The following is a 22,534-nucleotide window of genomic DNA, read 5'->3' on the forward strand; positions in this document are numbered from 1 at the left end:
ATTTGTTACAATTAGCAAATTATCATAGTAAGTCGATAACTTTGAAAATATATCAATCTGTAACATTGCTCTATCATTTTAGGAGATTGATGATATCTAATGATTTTACCAAATATGTATCTGTATCATAATAAATAGTAATAAGTAGTAATTTTAAATTTATTATTTTTTTTATTAGGTTTATCATTATAGATAAAAGATATTATTGATTAAGCGTGAATATAACAAAATATGTATAAAAATATATATATTTAATATATTATATTTTAATATATTATAATACTTAAGTTACTTGTATTAATTTTATATTTAATATAATAAATTAATGTAAATTTTTTTTTCATAAAATGTATAAAAGACATGTAAAAAATTATATTTTATATTTATTTATTTTTCGAATCTTATCTTTTCTCAGCTTATGCAATTAAATACTTGTAAAATTAATATAGTATATTCTAAATTAACGAATATTTTTTTTTTACAAATCTTTTAATCAATTTACAAATAATTCTTTCTACATAGTAATGTTAGGACAATTAAATTTATTTCAAATTTTTTTCAATATAAAATATTTCGCAAATAAATCGGATTAAATGCTGTTTAAGTATTAACAAATATTTTGACCTTTATTAACAAAAATTCGCCGAAAATTGCCCGATTATCAATATTAGAATTATTTTGCATATATAATTTAAATAATCAAACTGGATAAAATCAACGAATTTTTGCATAAATTATGAAACATATTATAAAAACAAATGAGTTTATATTCTTAATTTATACTTGTGTGTACATACATCTTCGATATTTTCTAATAAAGAGGTTGAAATAGTTTGAAATTCAACTCATTTGCAATTTGCATGCACTACTTATCTTAAACAAAAGCTAAAATGCGCAACAGTAGAACATATATCTGTGCAAGAAAAAAATAAGTAAAATAAAATTGTGCAAATCGATCGATAGAAAATTGAAAGAATTTAAAGCAATGACACATAATCCGAGAAACGAAAAAAGTATTAACACAGCTTGGACGCCGGATTTATTTGGTCCTGTTTTTAAGAAAAAATGTTTGACAGTAAGACAGGTTAGATCTGACAGTTAAATAATCTGACTTCTTTACACAATGTTTTTGTCCCTTTTTATTAATGTAAACTAATTTGTTTTTAATTTATTAACTTTATTTACTTTACGTATTTCAATCCCAATATAATTTTTTAGGCCTTGCATTTATGCAATGTAAATGAACAGATTCATCGTATGGCAACTTTCGTTCCCGATGAGATAATATACGAAAACTTGTCAGAGAAAAGTTTACGAAGTTTCCGAGCTGTTTTAATGTTTTTAAACATTTCAGGTTAACATCATCGTTTTGCGTACGCATAAGTTGTAAATTCGTTTATATTAGAGATTATTAAACAAAAATATTTTTTTAAATTAATATAGTAACACTTGATTAATATAACAGATTTCTCGACACTATTTAAAAATTTTATTCACGATAAAAACGGAGGATGTTTGGCTTTAACTAAAACGTTAAATGATTACATTCGTATCGTGGTTCATGAAGTATACTGCAGCGCAGGAGACATACTAAAATTTTCTGGTAAGAGAAAATACCGTTCAGAATAAAATACATCAATAAACAAATTATTCAAAAATATTTTTTTATAATAAATGTTTCTTTTCAAATAAATATATTATTTTGAACAATTATTTTTCTTTAATTTGTAATGAATATAAGAAACATTACAATTATGTACAAAATAAAACATTCAGTCTAATTTGCTAAAATATATCATATTACATTTGTTTTATTGATTATATTTTAATATAATCAATAATAATTTAAAGAAATAAATTATTAAATCAAGCATAAAATGTAAGAAATTATTATATATTAAAATGTAAATTTACTGGTATTGACTCATACACTTATATATGCTCGATCACACATATATACATCATTTTACAAGAGCTTCTATTAAAATAAATATTATGTTAAAAATATAGCTGAAGGGATATTAATAGCGTGGAAAGTACATGATGGCGAATTCATATATAATATTGTGCAAACTGTAATAATAAGCGCAATGAATATACAAAATTCTATAACAGTCTTACAAGACTCTTACGTCAACGGTATTTATAAAGGTATTTGTCATGTATAATACGTTCTAATTAATATGAAATATTCAAATTTACGCAAAGTATAAATTTAAATTTGAAAAATTAGATCAAAATTATAATATTGCATAAATTCAAAATAAAGAATTAAGAGCACACGTTTAATTTTTATTTAGCTTCGTGTATATCAGGCGGATTTATGTAACGTATTTTTTTTTGTTATGAATCACAAATTTTAATTAATAGTGAATGTGGCTATTTCTGCCGGGGATGTAAAGTTCTCGGTGATTGGTGACGATGAAGGTCGGCATTTCGTGATATATGGTGCGCCAATCGAAGAGCTAAAAAATGCGAATAAGATTTCTCTGCCGAATGACTTGATACTATCACTTAGTGCATGGCAACATTGTCAGCCAAGTCAATATGAATACGTCATCAAAAATCCGTATAATATAAAGGTATGATGACATTCTAGTTACAGTTCAAAACTCTAATTAACGTTCTCTCTCTTACTCTTTGATATTTTATAAATTAAAAATTAAAAACAAACACTATATCTTATTTCGTTTTACTCAGTATAAAATCGCGTAATTAATTATTTGTATTGAGACGCAAATTAGTTCAGATGTAAATTTAATCTATTATTATAATTTAAAGATTTATTTACTAAGACAACAGTTATTGATGTGAAAAAATTTTGTTGCTTTAAAGAAAAGAATATACTCTATTTTTATACTGATTCATTGCCAATTGTGTGTTTGAATTTTGTTATAAATTTTTTTTATAAATAACGATTCTTTATAAATTATTGATTTTAAAAACAAACTTTTATACTATATAATTTTAGTTAGTTATCGACAGTTCTCAAAATAATCCCATTTTTTTTAAGTAAATTAACTTCTATAAATTTATGAAGATGCGCGTGTTTCAAATTTCTATAGATAATAAAAGTGGCAAAACAGTCAGACATAAAACCAACTTACATGACATCGCCAAATCGCGACGATATAAGCTATGAACCACCCATGCAAGAAAAATTTATAATAAATATCGTCAGACAAATACCATCTTACAGGACACACTTGATATCTAACGGAGAATCTGAGACAGAAATTGCTAATAATAAAGAGAAAATTTCGACAGGTAAAATAAATATTTATTCCATATTGCATTTATAAGTGTATTTATAAGTGTATTATGAACTGTTCTATATCCCCTCTGTATCTATTTGCATCTTTTTCTTTATCTATCTCTCTGTCTTACTTACATTTCTCTTATTTTATTATCTGTAATAAATATTAATATATTCTATTAGAATCAAGTTTTTCTCGCTCATTTCCATACAGCTATTAGAATACAGTGTATAAATTATGCATTTAATTATTGTAATTTAGTTATTGTAAATCTTTTTATTTTTTTATTCCTAAAAATATCTTATATAAATCTTAATCGCCATTTGTTTAGAGTGCGTAAAAAAATAATATTACTTTATATTAAATATTTCCACTAGCGATCATGACGATAGCAGCAGCAAATCCGAATTTTAGCACACAATTAAAAAGTTATTTGATAAAGCCGGTGATCCAACAGGTACCGTCTATCATAAATCATAAACTATTTTAGTGACAAAATAAAAGAATTGTGAGTATGCCTTTTCCAAAATTATTTATTAAGTATGCCTTGCTTTTCGCAGATCGAAAAAGGTGAATCATTAAAATTTTTAGCGGAGATTAGACGAATTACAGTAATATCTATTGATATTATTCCCATTGAATGTTCAGTCAACGAATTAATTCTTTTAATAGACAAATGCTTTCTACTTTTGCTTAGGTACTGTCATAATACCATGATTAACAGATATTATTTTCTATATAAGAAGATTATTATTTTATAAATATTATAATAAAAATGCAAAATTTCTCTTTCAATTTTAATTTCAAAAGTATTTTGTTATTAATTTCATATATAATTAATATACTGCTGTGCTACTCTTTTCAATCACTGCTACTCTTTTCAATCACTTTGTTACATTTATAGACAGAATAAGAAAATAAATTGTTTCAATATTTATTATAGTATAGTTACGCCACAGGGGGGTTATATTAACACAATGGATCTGTACAAGAAGCATATTTATTTTTGCATTGTTTTTGGTATACGTGGATGCACGAACAACGAGAACCAATTTAAAATTGATGAAACTTGTAAAAATGGAATTATTTGTGCGGCACAGATATTGCAAACAGTGAAAACCATCGTAGAAATTCAAAGCATTTTTATCGGCATGTCAACAGGTAATAATGCACTTTTTTTGTTCGAAAATATATTAGTCGTACATAATAGTGTCCCAATACATCTCCAATACCCGATGTGTAAATAATTGTGCTATGACTTTTATTTCTTAAAAAGTACATTCTAGAAAGAATGAGAATAAAATAGAAAAGCAATAACGTTAATCATTTTAAGATATCGTTTACAATATTTACATCGTGCGAAATTATATTTCTGTAATAAATTTATCGTACAATTCCAGCATTGCGATACAAATATATGTGCTGTATTATCAATTTAATTTCAGGAATAGCTTATTGTGGCGTGATCGGGCATATCGCTAGAAGATATTATGCAATTATTGGACCGCCTATCGATAAAGCTATAAACATAATGGATATTTCTTATAATAAAGTAATTAACAGCTTGACTGAGACACTTAAATTTTGGTTATAGTTTAGTTTGTTCATTAAAAATAATCACATTATTTTATTAAATTATATTCATAATAACGCGCGATTGTAAAACGATTTCCAAAAAATTAAAAAAAAAAATTTAATGTAGTTTTCTACCTATTCAATAATATTATCGAAAATATGTAAATATATAATTAATTAATGAAAATATATAAACATATAAATTTTTTTTCTGAATTATTTGTAATATCCCAAGTAGAACACAAAATCATAATAAGATTAAGATAACATCAAGTAGAAGTTATTTTACAAAAATTAAAGTCAAGAATTCATCACAAAATTTTGTCAAAAGTGTATCAAATGACATTATTTTTCATAAAATGACTTTGGTTTAATACCATTACAATATTATTATGATTGTTTTTTATCTGAGACCTGGTTTGTAGATTTCCTGTGATTATGACACCATGTTGCATAGTCATTTAAAAAAAAATCAATTTCGTTCTCGAGGTATAAAAACGTTTCAACAATTGGAAAAATATCACATCTTTGAATATCACTATGAGTGAGTTTAAATTTATTCCTTTTAAATATGAATAATAAAATAGGAGGAATTTTATGTTTGTTTCTTCAAATATCGTGTAACATTTATTGTGGCTATAATTGAAAACAATGTGACGGAAGCAAATAAAGCTTTATCCAAATAATCGATTAAATTTTTACTGCATAATTTTATTAAATTATGTTGATGTCAACATAAAAATTACAAATCTGTGCGATGCATTTCCATAGTAGCAGTGCATTTCTATTTTATTTATTAAACATTTCAGGGAAAAATAAATATTTCAAATAATTAAAAATATAACACTATGTTAAAACATATTAAACTACCGTTTTTATCATTTTTATTTATTTTAATATCGATTCTTATATATTTAAAAGATAAGAAATAAGTAGAACTAAACTATTAAATATACATATTTAAAACTATACATATTTAAAAATAAAATGTAATTTTTATGCAAGTAATAAAATATGTAAATCATATTTCCCATAATATCTTTATAGAAAACAGAAAAACGCTTTGGAATATGGTTATCCTATTTTGGGTAGACTGCAAGAGTTGGAACACTTCAATGATATTCTGGACGATATTGGAGTCGCAAATCGAAAATATTCAGGGTTGTTGATCGAGGTTTGATTCAAAGTACCATTTGTAAAATAAAATTGTAAAAGACTATTGTGATTAGTACGTTATAACTCTGATAATTAATTTATTTAATTTTTTATAATTATGTAACGTTTTAATCAAAATTATTTACCAATATTAGTATACTGTGCTTTATATAACTATAAAGATAAAAAATAAAAAAAGGATTTAATATGATTATTTTTTGTAACATTTGCACGTTTTATAAAATCAAGTTAATCTGTTATTTATCCAGGGAATCGAGAGGTCAGGGAAATCTAGACTTTTAGATGCTTTCGTCACGAGCGTTTGTAACAGACAAATAAGACCAATCAAACTTTCTCTTCATGCGACATACATGGAGAAGTCTTATTCAGTTATATATCATATTATTTTGCAGGTACAAAATATTATTTGTTTTATTTTATAGATTTTTTATTAAAACTTTTTTATAAAAATTTTATAAAATGGCTGAATTAAAGAGAAGAAGAATTGAGAATTTTGTTCAATCAATTCTGTTTTTCAATCTACAAAACGTAAGGATAAAAAATTAATTTTAATATTGTTTGAAATATTCCTATTTTTTTATTTTTATTCTCCTATTCTTTATTTTTATTTTAATTCTTTTTTATAAATATTATAATGCTAATATATATAAAGAATAAGGAAAATTAAACATTTTAAAATTAATTCTTGATTTAAAAAAAATACAATTAATTTTATAGAAGATAAATATCTATCAGTTTTCTTTAGTAAACTTAGCAATAGAGACAAATTACTTCAGATAACTGAAATTCCTTGCAGATACTTGAAGCTGAAGATTGCGAGACTATTGAAGAACGTGAAAAAGCGTTACTTAATAAATTGGGCGACGTTCTCACTTTGGAAGATCTTTGCTATCTAAATATTTTAATGAGAGTTCGTTTTCCTCTTTCCAATTCTTATTGCTCGGATACTGATTCGCAACGTCATACGAAGACTATCAATATCTTTAAAACAATATTAAAGCAGGCAATGTCATTATTTTATCTTATAAAGGATTCGGTACTATTTTTAAAATTGCTTTTATATAAATTAATGTAATCATTCATTACAGTTGAAGATTAAAATCTGCATTTTGCTTGATGACATTCAATACCTTGATCACAGATCCTGGCAATTTTTATCGTCGGCTCTTGATAATTGTAATATCGTCATAGCGATGACGATACTGAAGCCTAACTCTTGGGATGACTTGTCCCATGTGGAAGTGGAGATCTACAAAGATAAAAGGCTAATAAATTATAATTTGCTCGGTCTGAATGTAGATCTGCTTCCGGCATTTGCGTGTCAATTTTTGAATGTCCTTGCAATACCCACAAAATTAAGCAGGTATTGTCGCCGTTTGTTTTTATACTCGTTTAACTTAATATCACAAATTAGTTAAACAATGATAGGATTTCTATTAGGATTTTGCAAACATGCCAGGATGGTCATCTCGGATGGTGCGAGGCGTTGCTGACGTCGATCCTTCAAAGTAATGGTCTGAACTTCATTACGATATCGCCCAGCGAAGCGTTACAAAAGGATCTTGTTTTTCCAAGTAGTATTCTAGTGACAAAACTACCAATCGATCTGACACCAGAAGAATTGGCGCCACCTTTACCCTGGTTGCAAATGAATTTTTTAGATGTCTGTGTCACAAACGAGAATTTCTTAAAGATTACCGAAAATTACGATATAACAGGCAAATCTAATATTTTATTAATCCTTTCGTATTACTTTTTAAGGCATCATAAATCTTTCTTATTTAATTTAATTTTTCACGACACGACGAATCATGACATATCGAGTGCGATAATAAAATAATATTTAGATTTGAAAAGATATTTTAAAATATACAGAATGTCTTTGCAATTATATGAAATTGTGCCGATCATTCTACGTTAATTTGTTTATTAGAAATTCTCTCTAGACTTAAGAAGCGAGATCTACGATAGAATGAATCCTTATGAACAAGATTTCATTAAGTGCGCTGCCACGTTGGGCAGAGTGTTTATACGAAGCATGGTAGAAAATATAATGTTGAATACGATCTCACTGTATACCATTAGAAGTGAGTATCATTAATTGCAGCTCTCGGACATCTTATTATAACTGAATTGCATTAACTTAGATGAATCTCACGTAATTCCACAGCCGTTTCCGAAATGATTCGAATACGGATATTAGAATGTGCTTCTCTGCAACGATCGGATTTCTACGCTCAGGATCTTATCTTTTGTATAGATAAAAAGCGGCAAACCTTCTCTGATATGCATCACTCGTTAACCTGCAATTGTTATCATTCAAGTTAGTGAATTCTACTATTTGAAAAGAATAAAATATTTAATAATATATTAAGTAACATGATAGCGTCGCAACGTCAAGTATAGAAAGAAGGCGATAAGTCATATAATATTTAATATTAAAATTATAATTATTATACAATTAATAATAAATATTAATAAAATTTAATATTTAACAATATTTAATAATAAAATATTTAATATTAAACTGATGAAAAGCTTTGCTTGTGCTCATGAAATTCTTATTAATAAAAACTTGAATCTGTGAAAAATAAACAATAAAAAAAATTGTAATAAAATTCACACAGTTCCGTAAATTCGTGATTTTATAATGAAACAAATAATTCTGTCTCTCTAGAAGCTATTAACCATCTCTCGCCTGGTCATTGTAAAATGTTAGAGTTCAAAGTCAGTGCATTTCACGAGATGATATATAACATACAAACAGATGAAGAAAAGCAAGAAAATCATACGAGAGCAGCTAGGATATGTGAGTTGGATGCTCAAAAATGTAATTTTTGCGGTAACGGTCGTTTTCTGAAAATTCTCAGCGAAGATGTACTCAAAGAATTGAAGGTTATTTAGAATGATAATTAATTGATTATATTTTGAGCATGTGCTCAGAAAATAGATTTTTAAAGTAAATTTTTATACTAAAGATTTTTATACTAAAGTGTATAAATAAATTAAAAATCAAAGCACTTAAACTTCTTAAAAATGAAGTTTTTATTATTAAATTTCCTAATTTATTATTATTTTTTTCTAACTTTGTTGAAAAAATTGATTTCGTTTGATGTTCTTAGGAAAAAGACACACGTTTGAAATCCGAAATTTCGTTGATCCGTCGTCGAACGATTACGGAAGATAAATGGACGAAACCGATAATATTTCCAGAATCGACAACACAAACAATTCCTGTGAAGAAAAAAAGAGAGTCTATTGATTTTTGTAGAATATCTGTTATGCCGTCAGATATTGAGGACGAAGAAAATGAAGGTAATAGTTAATGAATATATTTACTTTGAAATTCATTAATTTTAAACATCAACATATTTTTACAGTAATTTCCAAAAACGGAGACAACGACAACATAAACACAAGATTTAGAAAGCGATCTACGAATATTTTTCTAGAAATGACGACAGATCCTTCTCATCCAAACTTGTTAAAAAAGTTTAGTCATATCGATTATCGTAATTGTCAATGTGATAATGTTATCAGCCATCTTTTCTGGAAGTTGCATGAGCATATTGAAAGAAGTGGTAAATTAATAATGTTTTAAAAACAAAATTAAAAAAAAAAATTAAAAATGTATTAATAAAAATAATTAAACTATTTTAAGCACAATTTTATAATACGTAAAAGATTGATAATATCACATTAATTATTAGATTCTTTATTAAATTATATTCTTTAGGAAAAATCGACAAATTACTCGAGTTTTTTATACAATACAGCGCCGGAATGATCCAAATTGCGCAACCTCTTTATGCCATTAAGTTGCTTTCGAATGCCGCTGAAAGAAGTAAGATTGTCAAAGTGAACGAGTGGACCGATGAGAATACAGAGGACGATATCACGAATAAAGGAATTATTCTAGCTTTAATGGGTTCGTGAAACTTTACGAAATATTCTGCAATAAAATAAAATATCCCTATTTATTAGGCACCGTTCCGCGGAAAAATTTCTTCTAAATAGAATATATCATTATTTGTCATATATATTAATTATACTCAGGTGATGCTCATAGTGCATTAGGAAATTATGATCAAGCTAAAAAATACTATCTCTTGGCGGTGAAATTACGAGATACTTTGCTTAAGAGGAAAGTCATCTGTTATTACATAATGTCAAAAATGTTTTGTAAACTATATGATCCTCCTCAAAATTATATAATTGATGAAAAATCATGTCAATTCGATATAAAGAAATTGGAATTGGCATCGTACTTGCGACGTCTTTGCGACGGATTCATAGTATGTAACTAATATAGCTTTTTATTTTTATGTAAAGGATTTAGTCAAGTAAGATGAAATTGAAAAAAAAAAAACGATTAAAAAAGAATATATACACTATATAATTTTTAGGGATTTTATTCTAATGATTTTTATTATAAAAAGTGTAATGAGAATAATTTTTGCATAATTTTTTATAGAAAGAAAACAAATTGAAAAAGGCGCAATCGTTTGCCTTGAGAAGTTTCCAGCTCGCGTTTCTAAACGTTAACAATTTTCTAGAGAAAGGCGAAATATATCTTGCAACAGTACAAGTTTTGCATTGCACAAGAAACATTAAGTTAATACGACGTATCGAGAGAATAATGCTAATCACAATAAAGAGAAAAATTTTTTGGGATGATGTCGAGGAAATAACGATGGTGGCAAATATTTATCTAACGATGTATCAAATTAGGTATAATGTCTTAAATTTGATGCATGAATTAATTTTTCCTTAAATTATTATTTAATTAATTTACGTTCCTTAAATATTTTGCATATGTGAAAATAGAGTATTAAGAGGTAAATTGGAAAAAGCTATACTCATAGGTATAAAGATCTTGAAAATATCTGAAACATTGCATCTTAAGAAACTGATGTTGATTATTATGCCCTCAATAATTCAAATAATGGTATTGCTTGAAATTAATCTATTCTCATAAATCTCTTGTGTATTTATGTCATTCTATGTAAATTTTCTAAACAACGCAAAGATCCAAAATTAAAAAGAAATTAATCTTCCGTTTGTATGTTTTAATATTTTTATGTAGACATTTTTTGGATCTTTTCACGTTATTTAGGATGCATATCGTTGTTCATTATTTATAATATTTTGCTTAATAATTTGATTAGCTATGGACCAGACGTATCAATGAAGCTATCGACTTGATGCGGGAATTATATTTTTTGGCAGACGAGGATATAGATTTGTCAGCTAAGACATGGTATTATGCTCTTTCTTTAGATCTCATGTTGGATGCAGGAATAGTATTGGAATTGTACGAGACATCTTATAACTATTATGTGAAATTTATTGGTAATAACTGTAATGCAGTATGTATAGATGCATTAAATTTAAAATTAATAAATAATTACCTATTTATAATTTTTTACAGAGGTTGTCCCGCAATCACTATATATAATATTCTAATATCATATTTTAAAAAGTATTTATACGAATCAAAAATTTGATATAAAAATGTCAATTTTCAAGTTACGATCAAATTAGTATGATACCGTACACATTCAGGCTATAATTTTTTTACACATGTATCAATTTGTCGTACAATACTCTTATAACAATATTTTAAGATTTCCAATTTTCTAATTAATATTTTATATAAAAAATTCTGATTTTAATTAACTTAATTATTAAATTGTATTGTGATTGTGAAAGCTCATAAGTATAAATTATCTTTAACACTTTGACTGCTAAACTGATTTCGGCATTGAGCTTAATCAAATCTAGTAACCATTTGCCTATTTTTTTTAAATGTTTTAATATATTTTATGTTATTTCTTTGAAATGTCTTAATAAAATGTTCTTAATAAAATTATTTTTAATCTGGAAAACGAAAACATCATTCGCAAATGAATAATGGAATTCTCGTGAAAATGTTTTACAAATTTTGCATCAACCAAATCTAAGTAAAACGGCAATTAAAGTGTTAAAATGCTGTATTATTTTAACTCAAAAATTGTACAGCTTACAGATCCAAATTATGCGTATCGCGTGATCCACAAAGCCTGTGTCGCTTATTGACAGGTCTGTGGATGTACCAGCTTAGAATGTAAGTATTTGTTTTTTGTGCTCGCATTTACCAGCTATAAATCAAAAGCTATTTAAAAACGATAAACTTTTTCTTATTAAGAAAGTAAATCTTTATAATTCCTGTTCTTAATCTTAAAATTTCTTGTTCCTAATCCCATTCTTAATCTTAAAAATTCATTACTCACATTTTCAAGATCCTTATTTTATTTTTTGACTTTGTGATTTAAGATAATGATTGAAAGTGATTGAATATATATTATTTGAAGTGTTGTACTAAAAGATACATTGTAATATTTACAATAGGGGTCAAACGGGTCTTAATGCATTTGCAAACACTGCGGAAAAATATGTGAAAGACGTCACTTGGGATGACTTTTCTCAAATTCTTACTTGCAGCAAGGTATGCCTAAAGTTTTGAACGTTTATAATTTCAATTTGTTTCTCCTTATAAATTAAATTCTATAATTCTTTTTCTTGGAATAAATTTCTTTTTCTTTATATAAGTTTAATCATTTAAAAAAAAAATAATAATTATAATTTTACAAATCTATCATAAAGAATCCATTCTTTTTTGTTCTCGAGATTAGTTATCAGATATAATAATAATAATAAATTTATTACATACAATATGAGAAATAAACAATGAATAGATAAAATAATTGTAAATAAAAAATGATACAATTAAATGACGAAAATAAAAATAAGTTATATTTATTTATTACTGTTCTTCTTATTTAGATAATATGGAAAAATTATTCAATGCAGTGCTTTAGTGCATTTTTTTTAGGGATTCGAGTGTTACTTGTTGCTATTGCTGCACTGCATCAATACGAAATACTCTAACGAGCCACAAAATCTTGTTCAAGATATTTCCAAAATTAGAAAATGCCTCAAAAACATTTCTAAGTACGCCAGATTTATAAAATCACGTTTATATTTGTTGATGGCATATTTGAATGTTCTTTGGGGCTACAAATCGAATACACGGATCTATTTGTATAAAGCACGGAAATTCGCGATTTTAGAAGAAAATCAATTGATAAAAGCATGGATCATACAAAATAGAAGGGTAATAAATTTAATTTAAAATAATTAGCTTTTATTAGTTGACAAATAAAATAAGTTAAACTTTAAAGTTTCCTTTTCAATTAATTTATCTTTAATGGCAATATTGATGATTAATGGATAATGATGATTGATAAATAAGTGTTCTATGTGATATGACAAATTTTTTGTTGTTTGCAGACATGGAAGAAAAAAATTTATAATAATAATATGATGCGATATTGGATGGAATACATTAACTCGACAGATATCATGCCTTGGCAATATATTTGTAACTTTAACATCGATACGTGGTCCACTATCCTTTATCCTTTACCGATGCCTGGTGCACATTTGTAATGAATAATGAAAAGCACAATCTCTCATGTAGCATATTATTCCCGTATCTATTGCAATCCATTATCTTCATAGATACTGGTTAAAAACGGAAAGAAGATGTTCTAGCGAAATATTTATTTATTAAAGGCATATTACATTTTTATATTCTAGAAGATAAACACGATGATCCCCTCGTGCGCATGATCTTCATATCGAGGAAATTTTTTCGATTTTTTTCTATTTTCCACAAAGTGATCTCCGCGCATAATGAATCTCGATCTCGTCGCGAGTTCCGCTTAAATACGAATGTTTCCGGCGACCGATGTTTACACTTACATCTTGATTAATTATTACGTATTGCGATTTAATTAATTGCTCTATTTGGCCGAATTTGGCCGAGTACGCCAAGGATATTTGCGAATTCGAGAAAAAAGAATGTAGAAAATGAGAGAAAAAAGAACAAAGTAGAAAAAGACAGAAATTGTGAGAGAAAAAAATGAGGAGAAAATATAGAAAAGCGTAACAAAGAATATATTTAAAAGATAATTTATTGACTGTTCTATTTTCGTAATTTATTGACCGCTCTACGTTGGCTTTTAAAAAGATATAAAAGAAAAAGGATATAAGTTACAAAAGGATACAAAAGATACTTTAAGTTTTAGGTATTCTCCACGCAATTTTACACACACGATCTCTCTTTGTCGGTATATCATTAATTTAATTTAATTTATTCTTGACATTCCATCACTCTCTAATTCAATTGCTTCACTTTCAATATCAATCTACCGCCCAACTCGTAATCGCTTAGAAAAAAATTTAACCAATTTAATCTATGTGTACACTTATAAGCTAAATATTTTTTTTCCAAAATTTTTTTTACAAAATGAACTTTAAATTGCTACTGATGAACTTCCGTTCAGTTATAAATCTGCTGATTAATAAATGTCTCGATTTATTTAAAAATCCACTACGATTGCGAGCGCAATTCTGATTTGATCCAGCGTCAAACGGGAACTTTGCGAGATCCTATTCATCGTCAGCATAAAACTTGCATCGGCGTACTCGGCCCGAATGTGTCCGTCGGGACACGCGCGTGTAATACTTGAAGTTACCTATCCGAACAGAAGAGTATCTCCCCTCGCGTTTCCTAAACAATGCGAAAATCTAAAAGATGTGATCTAAATAGTTTACAAGATTGTCTAAAATGTTGCGTGGCCGAAAGATTAGACATTTGTTTCTCAGATGTCTAAGAGATTGGAAACTTCTCTCAGAGAAATCTCCAAGAAACTCTCACGTTTGGAAGATTAAGATCCCGTTTAAGCATCTCTTTTAGATATTCGCGTTGTCTGGGTCCGTTGCTCGTTCGATGGGACTCTCCCCGATCGCAACGAAGTTTAAATCTTCCCTTCGTATAACTCATTCGTGGGCGTCGACTTCGTTGTCGATGCGACTGCTACGTATACCGGTCTTGCCTGTCCAAGGATAAATGTCCGGGCATGCTTGGCAGGTCTTCATGTATCTTACCCCACTCTTATGCCAAAGATTGCAGACCTTCGCGTTATTGCATTTCTTGGGTCGGTCCTGCATCATATTTGCCGTAACGTAATAGAGTTCTTATAATCCGTGCAAAATTACACATAAATGAAAGGAACTCAAGAACTCGTTGTTGTTGTTATTATTATATTAAAAAAGATTTACAAAATACTATTATTGTAAGATGAATAATGTAATAAATTTATGACAATTTTAAGATTAAATAATTATTAATTACTTTGCAATGTTAATTTAGCACGTTTTAACTACAGTTATCAAAATATAATAAAATTGATATTCCAATTTAAGAAATAATAAAAAATAATGTTTCAAATTTTTTAAACAAATTGTTTGCAAAATATCTGTAGCAAGATAAGAGTTAAAAAGAAGGCAAAAAATCTTACCGGATAATGGCATCCAAAAGGTTCAAACGTATGTAAAAGCGCCAGAGGCGTTGGATTCCTGATCCATTGTATGGCTTGCCAATTAGTAATTACCCATACGTCATCCATCGCAACAATGGTGTCGAGAAATGATATGAAGCCTTCTTTATGATGCGGCTGAGTAAACCATGCAGCGTGATAGAACAGACCAAAAGGCGCCCTACGGATAAAATGCACCGAGTTACGAGAATATTGGTACAAAAATTTCTTAATTTTTTCAAATTAAGAAAATTTATAAATTGATTTTACTTTAAATTATAATATAAAAAGGAATTTTTTTTTTAATTCAATTAATTATTTTCCGCAACTTAAGAGCTTTATTGAATTTTATTAAAAAAAATTAGAAATTTATGAAAGAAATGATCTGTTAAGAATACAGACATTGAACAGAAAAATTAATTTCATCTCACTTTTTTCAATTGTTTGTCTAATAATCGCGTATACGAATAGTGTGAATTACTTTACCAACCTATTAGTCGTGTAATGCCTTTCGAAGTTCTTAATGAGCATCTTATATACGCCGTCCGGAGTCGGTGGGTTACTACAAGCATCTCCCATGGAGCATCTACCTCCATTGAGATCTTGCCACATTACCATAGGAACTTCCCACAATCCTGGATAGGATCTCGTGGGACAGGGTGGTATCATGCAGTCGTGGAAGAGTTTGTAATCCAGCGTGTACGGCCAACTGGGCGGTCGGTTCTCATAGATCGGCATGGAAGAATCGTACGTGAAGTTTGTGTCCCAGAGCATTTTGAACATATTGTTTCCCCCAACCTGCATCACAAATAGCGTACAACAGCGTTACACAGCCGCAACTTGCTCTCATGAATGGCGAAGAAATCTTTTATGATCTTACAGAGAAGAGTTTTTGTCGAAAAGAGTCATTCTATGATCGTTACCACGTATATTTTACATAATATGTTTTTATGAAAATAAGGAATGATGAAATGTGTTACAAGATAATTACCGATAAGAAGGGTGCTCTCATTCCTCTGACATCCTCCAATTTGACGCCTCCGTATGCAGACAGAATTTCGCGCTGTCCAGCAACTTCTCGCGCCCACTTTCGCGCTGAAAACTGTTCGCCGAAACTGTGCCTATTGCAAAGATTTATCGTCGTGTCAATCACTTGCGGGTTACGAAGAGTTAAACTCTCTCACGACGCACCGATCCATGGCTGACAACACGTCGGAAACGCTTTTCTTTCTTTTCATTTTTTTCCATTTGATTACATAAACATGTCTTTCATTCGAACGTTTGGCTTTTGCAAAATGACGATATCGACAGTTGACGCATAAAAGATGGAAATGATTTTGCAAGAGGCAAACGAGCATGGTTGTTATGTCATTATGTTACGTGCATTATGTGCCTTTTATAAACTTTACGTATCTTTTATAAAAGCGAAGAAGGTATCGAAATTAAATACAAGAATTTCCGAACATGTGTCGAGCGTCACATCAATCATTCAACATTCAAAGCGGAAGCAATTTGTTGATTGATTCAATAAGCATCAGAGTGACTTATTAACTTCTTCATTAGAGAAACAAGCTGTTAGCTCCAAATTCACCAAATTATGTAAAAAAAAGGCGATAATTATTTAACGCCTTTAAGACGATTATAATTAATTTGCATCTGTTCGCGTGATGTTAAATGATACAATATGAATGATTGTTGTGAATAAGCATGATTATTCGCAGTTGAAATGCATTTGATTTTACGAATAAGAATAATAAAAAAATCTCAATAATTAACTATTAACTTTGTATATTTGTATTTATTAAATATTATTGTTAATATCACTAACATAAATTGCAACATATGTAATGGAAGAAATGATTGATATTTAATTGTGTAATTATCCGTTTAATGCTAATTTATGTGTACATTTTCTGATTCAAATGTATTACATGAAAATATAATTACAATAAATAAATATCAATGGCAAAAGATTAAAAAAAAATCTTCCTTGAAGAAATATACATCGGGCAGTATCAGTAATCACGAGATTATGTAATTTATGTGCGCGTGGCGCTCGTTTAATTAAATGAAAATAAAAACCGTGTGCTATTTCGCCTGCCCGGCGGCGAGCACTGTTCGCAGATCTTAATGACGATTCGATTACTTACGAGACCGTGTGGGAGGCAATCTCGTGGCCTGAGGCATAGAGATTTTGAACCTGGCTGTAGTCGGTCCATTCGTGGGACACGTAGAAGGTGGCCGAGATGGGACAGCCATTGGGATTCTTTCGTCCCTTCTCGAATAGATCGGAGTAAAGACCCTTGTTCAAGTCGTTCACGGAATCGTCGAATGTCAAGAGGACGATTTGTGGTATTTCCTCCGGTAGGTAGTCACCTGTTCGTTACAGGATCGATTTAGGATTTAGGAAAGGAAAGGGGGAGGAGAGGAAGGCGGACATGAGAGAATTAGGACACGCGTTCAAGATCGTGTTGAAATGTGTGTCATGAATGTTTTTTTTTTGCGGACGTGAATATCGGTGTGATAGGTTTTTTGAATGTTTTTTTTTTTTTTAATGACATACGTGTGAAGATGTGTCGGTTAGAGTGGCGCGTGATGGGAATGAGGAGAATGGCGAGGCGTGAAATGAAAGAGAGAGAGAGAGAGAGAGAGAGAGAGAGAGAGAGAGAGAGAGAAAGAGAGAGAGCAAGAAAGAAAGAAGGCGTTAGTTATGCGTCATTAGTATACACGACACAGGTGTGTCGTACGCGCCCGGTGAAACCGCGGTTTACGGCGTGTTGCTATCGAACTTCGCGATCCCTCATTTGAAAGATCGTCGATCTCCTATTTGATGAAGGTATACTTGCGGTTTCACCAGTTATACGCAGCAATCTGCATTTTCATCGTCCCCACGGAGGATCCTCTAATTGCACGATGCCACTTTCGAAGAAGCTTTCTTAAATAGTAGGCAGAAATTCGCAAACATATTTCGCGAACGATTTACGACTGAGAAGTGCTCGACGATACAAATCATTAAATCGAGCAATTGAAGGTCAAAAATAGAAGGTCTCAAAGAAATTAAAAAAAAAAATCTCTTCTTTTTAAACAGTAATTTAAGTATTAAGAACTCACTTCACATCAGATCGTCAGATTTCAGAATTTAAAAATTCAAGGGAAACCAAGAGAGATTTCTCAAGATGTTTCCAATGACCGAGAAATTCGAAAAATTTGACGTTCAAGAATTAAAAAATCCCATCAAGAATTAAATAGCCCGTGAAATTGACGGGCTCGAATCTAGTTATATAATCCAATCGAATTAAAGGACCCTTCGTAGGCGAATGCTTTCCCGATTTAACGCCCGCTTGGAACATTCTCCAAGAAAAGATGGACGACAAGTAGAAATCAGTACATTGTATATATGTAGTCAACGGAGAACAGACGTTCGATGCGAGCTTCGTTCTTTTGGTTAAAATAATGCAATGATGTGTGATATCCCTCGGTGTTAATGCATTGCTTTCGTAATATTTTTATCGACTTACGAGACCGTGTGAGACGCCATTTCGTGGCCGTCTGCATAGAGATTTTGCACCTGGCTATAGTCTGTCCATTCATGCGAGACGTAAAAAGTTGCTGCGATCGGGCAGCCGTTCGGATTCTTACGACCGTTTTCAAACAGCTCGCTGTATAAGGGTTTGTTAAGGTCGTTTACGCCATCGTCGAAAGTGAGCAGTACGATCTGCGGCGTCTGCTCGATCGGAATACCACCTGTGCGTCACAGTTGCATTATGTAGCTCATGATACGATCACCGAAGCTGTGTCATGTTCCTCAGCGAAATCAAGAAATATTATTTCTATAACGATTAATCTTTAAAAAAAATATGACGCCGCGATTTCTACAGAGATTAACTACTATTAGATTAACAAGATATGAAATAAAACAATCGTTTAAGTACTGAAAATAACAGGTATTTACTAATACATAATCTTGTTAGTATTTTAATGTTCTATCTTTTGTTACTAACTACAAATGAACTATTTATACAAAATTAACAACGCCTGCAAATTAGTGCAAATTAAGATCTTGATTATGGCCAAAGCAATACTACTTGGTATGAAAGTTGAATTAGTTAACAGTCTTTCTTAAGCAATAATTCACTTGCAAGAATTTTATAAATCCACAATTCTTACGAATGTTTTCCAAATATTAAAATTTTTGAGAAAATCCGAATTAAAACTTTTAGCAGTGATCGTAACACGTGCTCTTTTATTTTCGAATGCAAAAATTGTGTTTTCCAAACATTATCTCGTCGAGCGAAAGTAAGGCGACATTCAATGATCCGAGTAACGATATCGAAATTTTTCTGCTGCATTTTATGCTTAGTAAATAAAGTAATCGGGCATATTACGCATCGATTGATCATTTGATAAACGCCTTCCGGAAATGCAAATTGCTTTCAATTTCGAAGGGCGACGCACGCTACGAGTGTATCGGGCGTAGATCTGTTTCACTTTCGAGCGTACTATGTAACGGTCGGTATGTATGTATGTAACATTAGAGAATCGGAGAAAGTCACAGCGAGGCCGTCTATGTCTAAACCGTTCGTCAAACTTAACATTCGCGGCGCGCGACCACTTGCGTAATGCCCGGATTTTTCGCCTGACATTTCGCCTACACAATCAAGTCTTGTTACATCCTCTCCTCGATCCTTCCGTTGGAAGGTGACAAAATTCGGTGACCTTTAAACGAGATCTGCTTTGCATCCCACTTCCTCATTTATATTCAGTCGGCAAGTGTCCAGACTTCCGGCACGCGGAATGCAAACTTTTCCGTCTCCTATTTCTCTAGCTCGCAGAACGTCATTTCCGGTCTACTTAAGTAATCGGAATGATCAAATCGATCGTTCCAGAAATGAGAATTTAAACCAGTTCGTGTAGCATCCGTTGAAGATATTTGCAAAAAAAATTTCACGGTTATTATTAATTTACTTCAGTCGCGGCTTTAAACTTTAAATCACGTAATTTTGTGTTTATTTCTGGAAGTAAATAATTACAAGCGAGTAAGTTGAATCAATGTTTCCAGCGAAAATTTAATGAACTACACGAGTGGTTTTCACGGCAAGGTTGATTATCACCGTGTCGTTAAATTACCTGGTATATCGGAGCCACCGCAACTGCAGTCCGGAAGCAAACAGACATCTCTGCGACATTTCGCCGCCGGTTTGTCCACCTGAGGTGTTGGGTAGATAGGGGCTGGTCTTACCGGAGGATACCTGTAGATGTCAATGAACTCCTGTGCCCTCGAAACTATCTCGGTAGATGGCTTCAAAGTAGGTCGAGATCGTCTAAAAACGTTTAATTGAAATTGGAAGGATTGAATTCTTGGATTGATAATCCTTGAGTCATCATATCCTACATATTTTTTATCTTCGAAAAACTCTCTTCTTTTCTTTAAAGAACTCTCAAATAATTAGTTATAACATTTATATAAATTTTTTTAAATTTTATAAATATTTTCTAAAGACGTAAAGTATATCTCTCAATAATTTTTGTATATTTGTTAAATTGATGAAAATTAACTCAGAATGACCCATCATGTGTAGTAAAGGATCGGAAGATCATGTATACTAAGGATTAAAGAAATTGTCGGATAATATATATCTGTTCTGCATTTAAAAACCAGACTGAAAGTGAGTAGTCTCAATACTGCGGTGTCATCATGAAACGCTCACGGATTTATGAGCGGCACGAGTTGTACATCAGCTAAATCATGCCTCGTTGAAGAAAGTGAATTGACAATGAACTTACGGCGGTGCCGTGCCCCGATGAATCTGCTGCGGCCGATCTCGGCTGTAAAAAGAAGAAAGAAGGAAAATTAGAGCGCAAGATAAGATCCGAGGATTTCCGGTAGCAGTGAATAAGGAAAATGTTCGTTTACTATGTCGCGGAGAAAGCGATGGACTTCGTTTTGCCGAGAGACCGAGAAGCGAAATCGGGTCTCGGCCGACGGAAATCGGCACAGGGCCGTCTTTTTCGTGCATTGCACCATGCGCATTAGTCCGGTATGAAGATTAAAGAAAATTGTTCGTCGTGTACGACGAACATTACGTGGTTCAGCCCGACGAAGATACTTAAACCTGACAGACGTAACTGGCGTCCTCGAAATGATATAATTCAAGAAGTTATTCAGAACAAACAAAGAGTTGACGAAGTTGCTTCATAAAACACATGCAATACGGTAAATTTGTTCAAGTAGAATCTCTTTTATATTGAAGATTGAGATAATATTTATGAGTTCTCTAAAATATTTGTATTTGTCCTTATGTGATAGATATTTAGTAAATTTGAACATATTTTACACTATTTAAAGTACTTATTACGGAGAAAGAGTTAATTAAATGCTATACCTCGGTGTATTGATGGTGTAGGGTCTGCCGGTCGTGCTCGGAGTCTGCGTGCTCGTAGTCAAAGGTATAAAAGTGTCTACGATGACATTTGGTGTCGTCACGTGATGGACCACGGGATGGCTGAGCACGTTTGTCCTGAATTTAAAAATGAATTAATAGAATTGCGACATCATGTAATTGCGGATCTTCGATCCTGATAAAAACCGACGGGACAAATCTTAACCGACTTGCTGCTCTCACATGCGGCGACTATTTCTAAACGGTGATTAGATGTGACTACCTCGATGATGAGAACATCGACACTTTTAAATGATAAATCACAATATCCCGAGAGAGAGGTGCCATGCATCCATTAGCGAGGATGCGGTAGGTATTAGAGAAATAATTTCTTAAAATAACAGCGAGTTTTTGAGAAAAAAGACAATGTATATTGTTAAACACGTGAATGACAAAGAAGACACGGAAGTCAATTAAGTCAGGATTTATATACTTATATTACTTTAATCTTCTTAAAGAGAAATATGACTTTCTAATGATAAAATTTGATGATAATTACTATATTTAAATGTAATTTTAATTATATAAATATCAGTATAGGATAAAATTATTTTTGAATATTTCAAGTTGCAATAAAGTTTGTCAAACGTGCGAAATTCTCTGTGTGTGTGTGTGTGTGTGTGTGTGTGTGTGTGTGTGTGTGTGTGTGTGTGTGTGTGTG

General features: G+C 30.5%; 2 protein-coding genes across 2 annotated transcripts in view; one reads left to right on the top strand and one right to left on the bottom strand.

The window, feature by feature from the left end:
• Positions 1-985: 985 nt before the first annotated feature.
• LOC108690849 (adenylate cyclase type 10-like) lies at positions 986-13,499 on the top strand. The gene is given in 28 exon segments (XM_018198359.1): positions 986-1,084; positions 1,219-1,354; positions 2,371-2,582; positions 3,066-3,267; positions 3,635-3,714; positions 3,818-3,954; positions 4,201-4,418; positions 4,703-4,809; positions 5,258-5,376; positions 5,880-6,006; positions 6,257-6,400; positions 6,805-7,011; positions 7,097-7,371; positions 7,449-7,726; positions 7,955-8,081; positions 8,156-8,331; positions 8,686-8,903; positions 9,131-9,323; positions 9,389-9,589; positions 9,745-9,936; positions 10,065-10,303; positions 10,483-10,739; positions 10,836-10,956; positions 11,177-11,360; positions 12,030-12,114; positions 12,399-12,495; positions 12,883-13,164; positions 13,332-13,499. Coding segments are annotated over 28 exon segments (4,881 nt in total).
• A 102-nt stretch (positions 13,500-13,601) lies between these two features.
• The window catches only part of LOC108690990, a 58,503-nt gene continuing 49,570 nt past the window's right edge, over positions 13,602-22,534 (bottom strand). The window contains exons 9-16 of the mRNA XM_018198572.1: positions 21,817-21,951; positions 21,218-21,259; positions 20,561-20,754; positions 17,584-17,809; positions 16,425-16,554; positions 15,924-16,231; positions 15,416-15,614; positions 13,602-15,059 (exon numbers count right to left, since the gene is read on the bottom strand). Coding sequence (XP_018054061.1) covers positions 14,895-15,059; positions 15,416-15,614; positions 15,924-16,231; positions 16,425-16,554; positions 17,584-17,809; positions 20,561-20,754; positions 21,218-21,259; positions 21,817-21,951 — 1,399 coding nt within the window. The 3' untranslated portion in view covers positions 13,602-14,894. The remainder of the gene's footprint in view (positions 15,060-15,415; positions 15,615-15,923; positions 16,232-16,424; positions 16,555-17,583; positions 17,810-20,560; positions 20,755-21,217; positions 21,260-21,816; positions 21,952-22,534) is intronic.

Source organism: Atta colombica, unplaced genomic scaffold (genome assembly GCF_001594045.1).
Source record: "Atta colombica isolate Treedump-2 unplaced genomic scaffold, Acol1.0 scaffold38, whole genome shotgun sequence".
NCBI classification, from domain to species: Eukaryota; Metazoa; Arthropoda; class Insecta; order Hymenoptera; family Formicidae; genus Atta; species Atta colombica.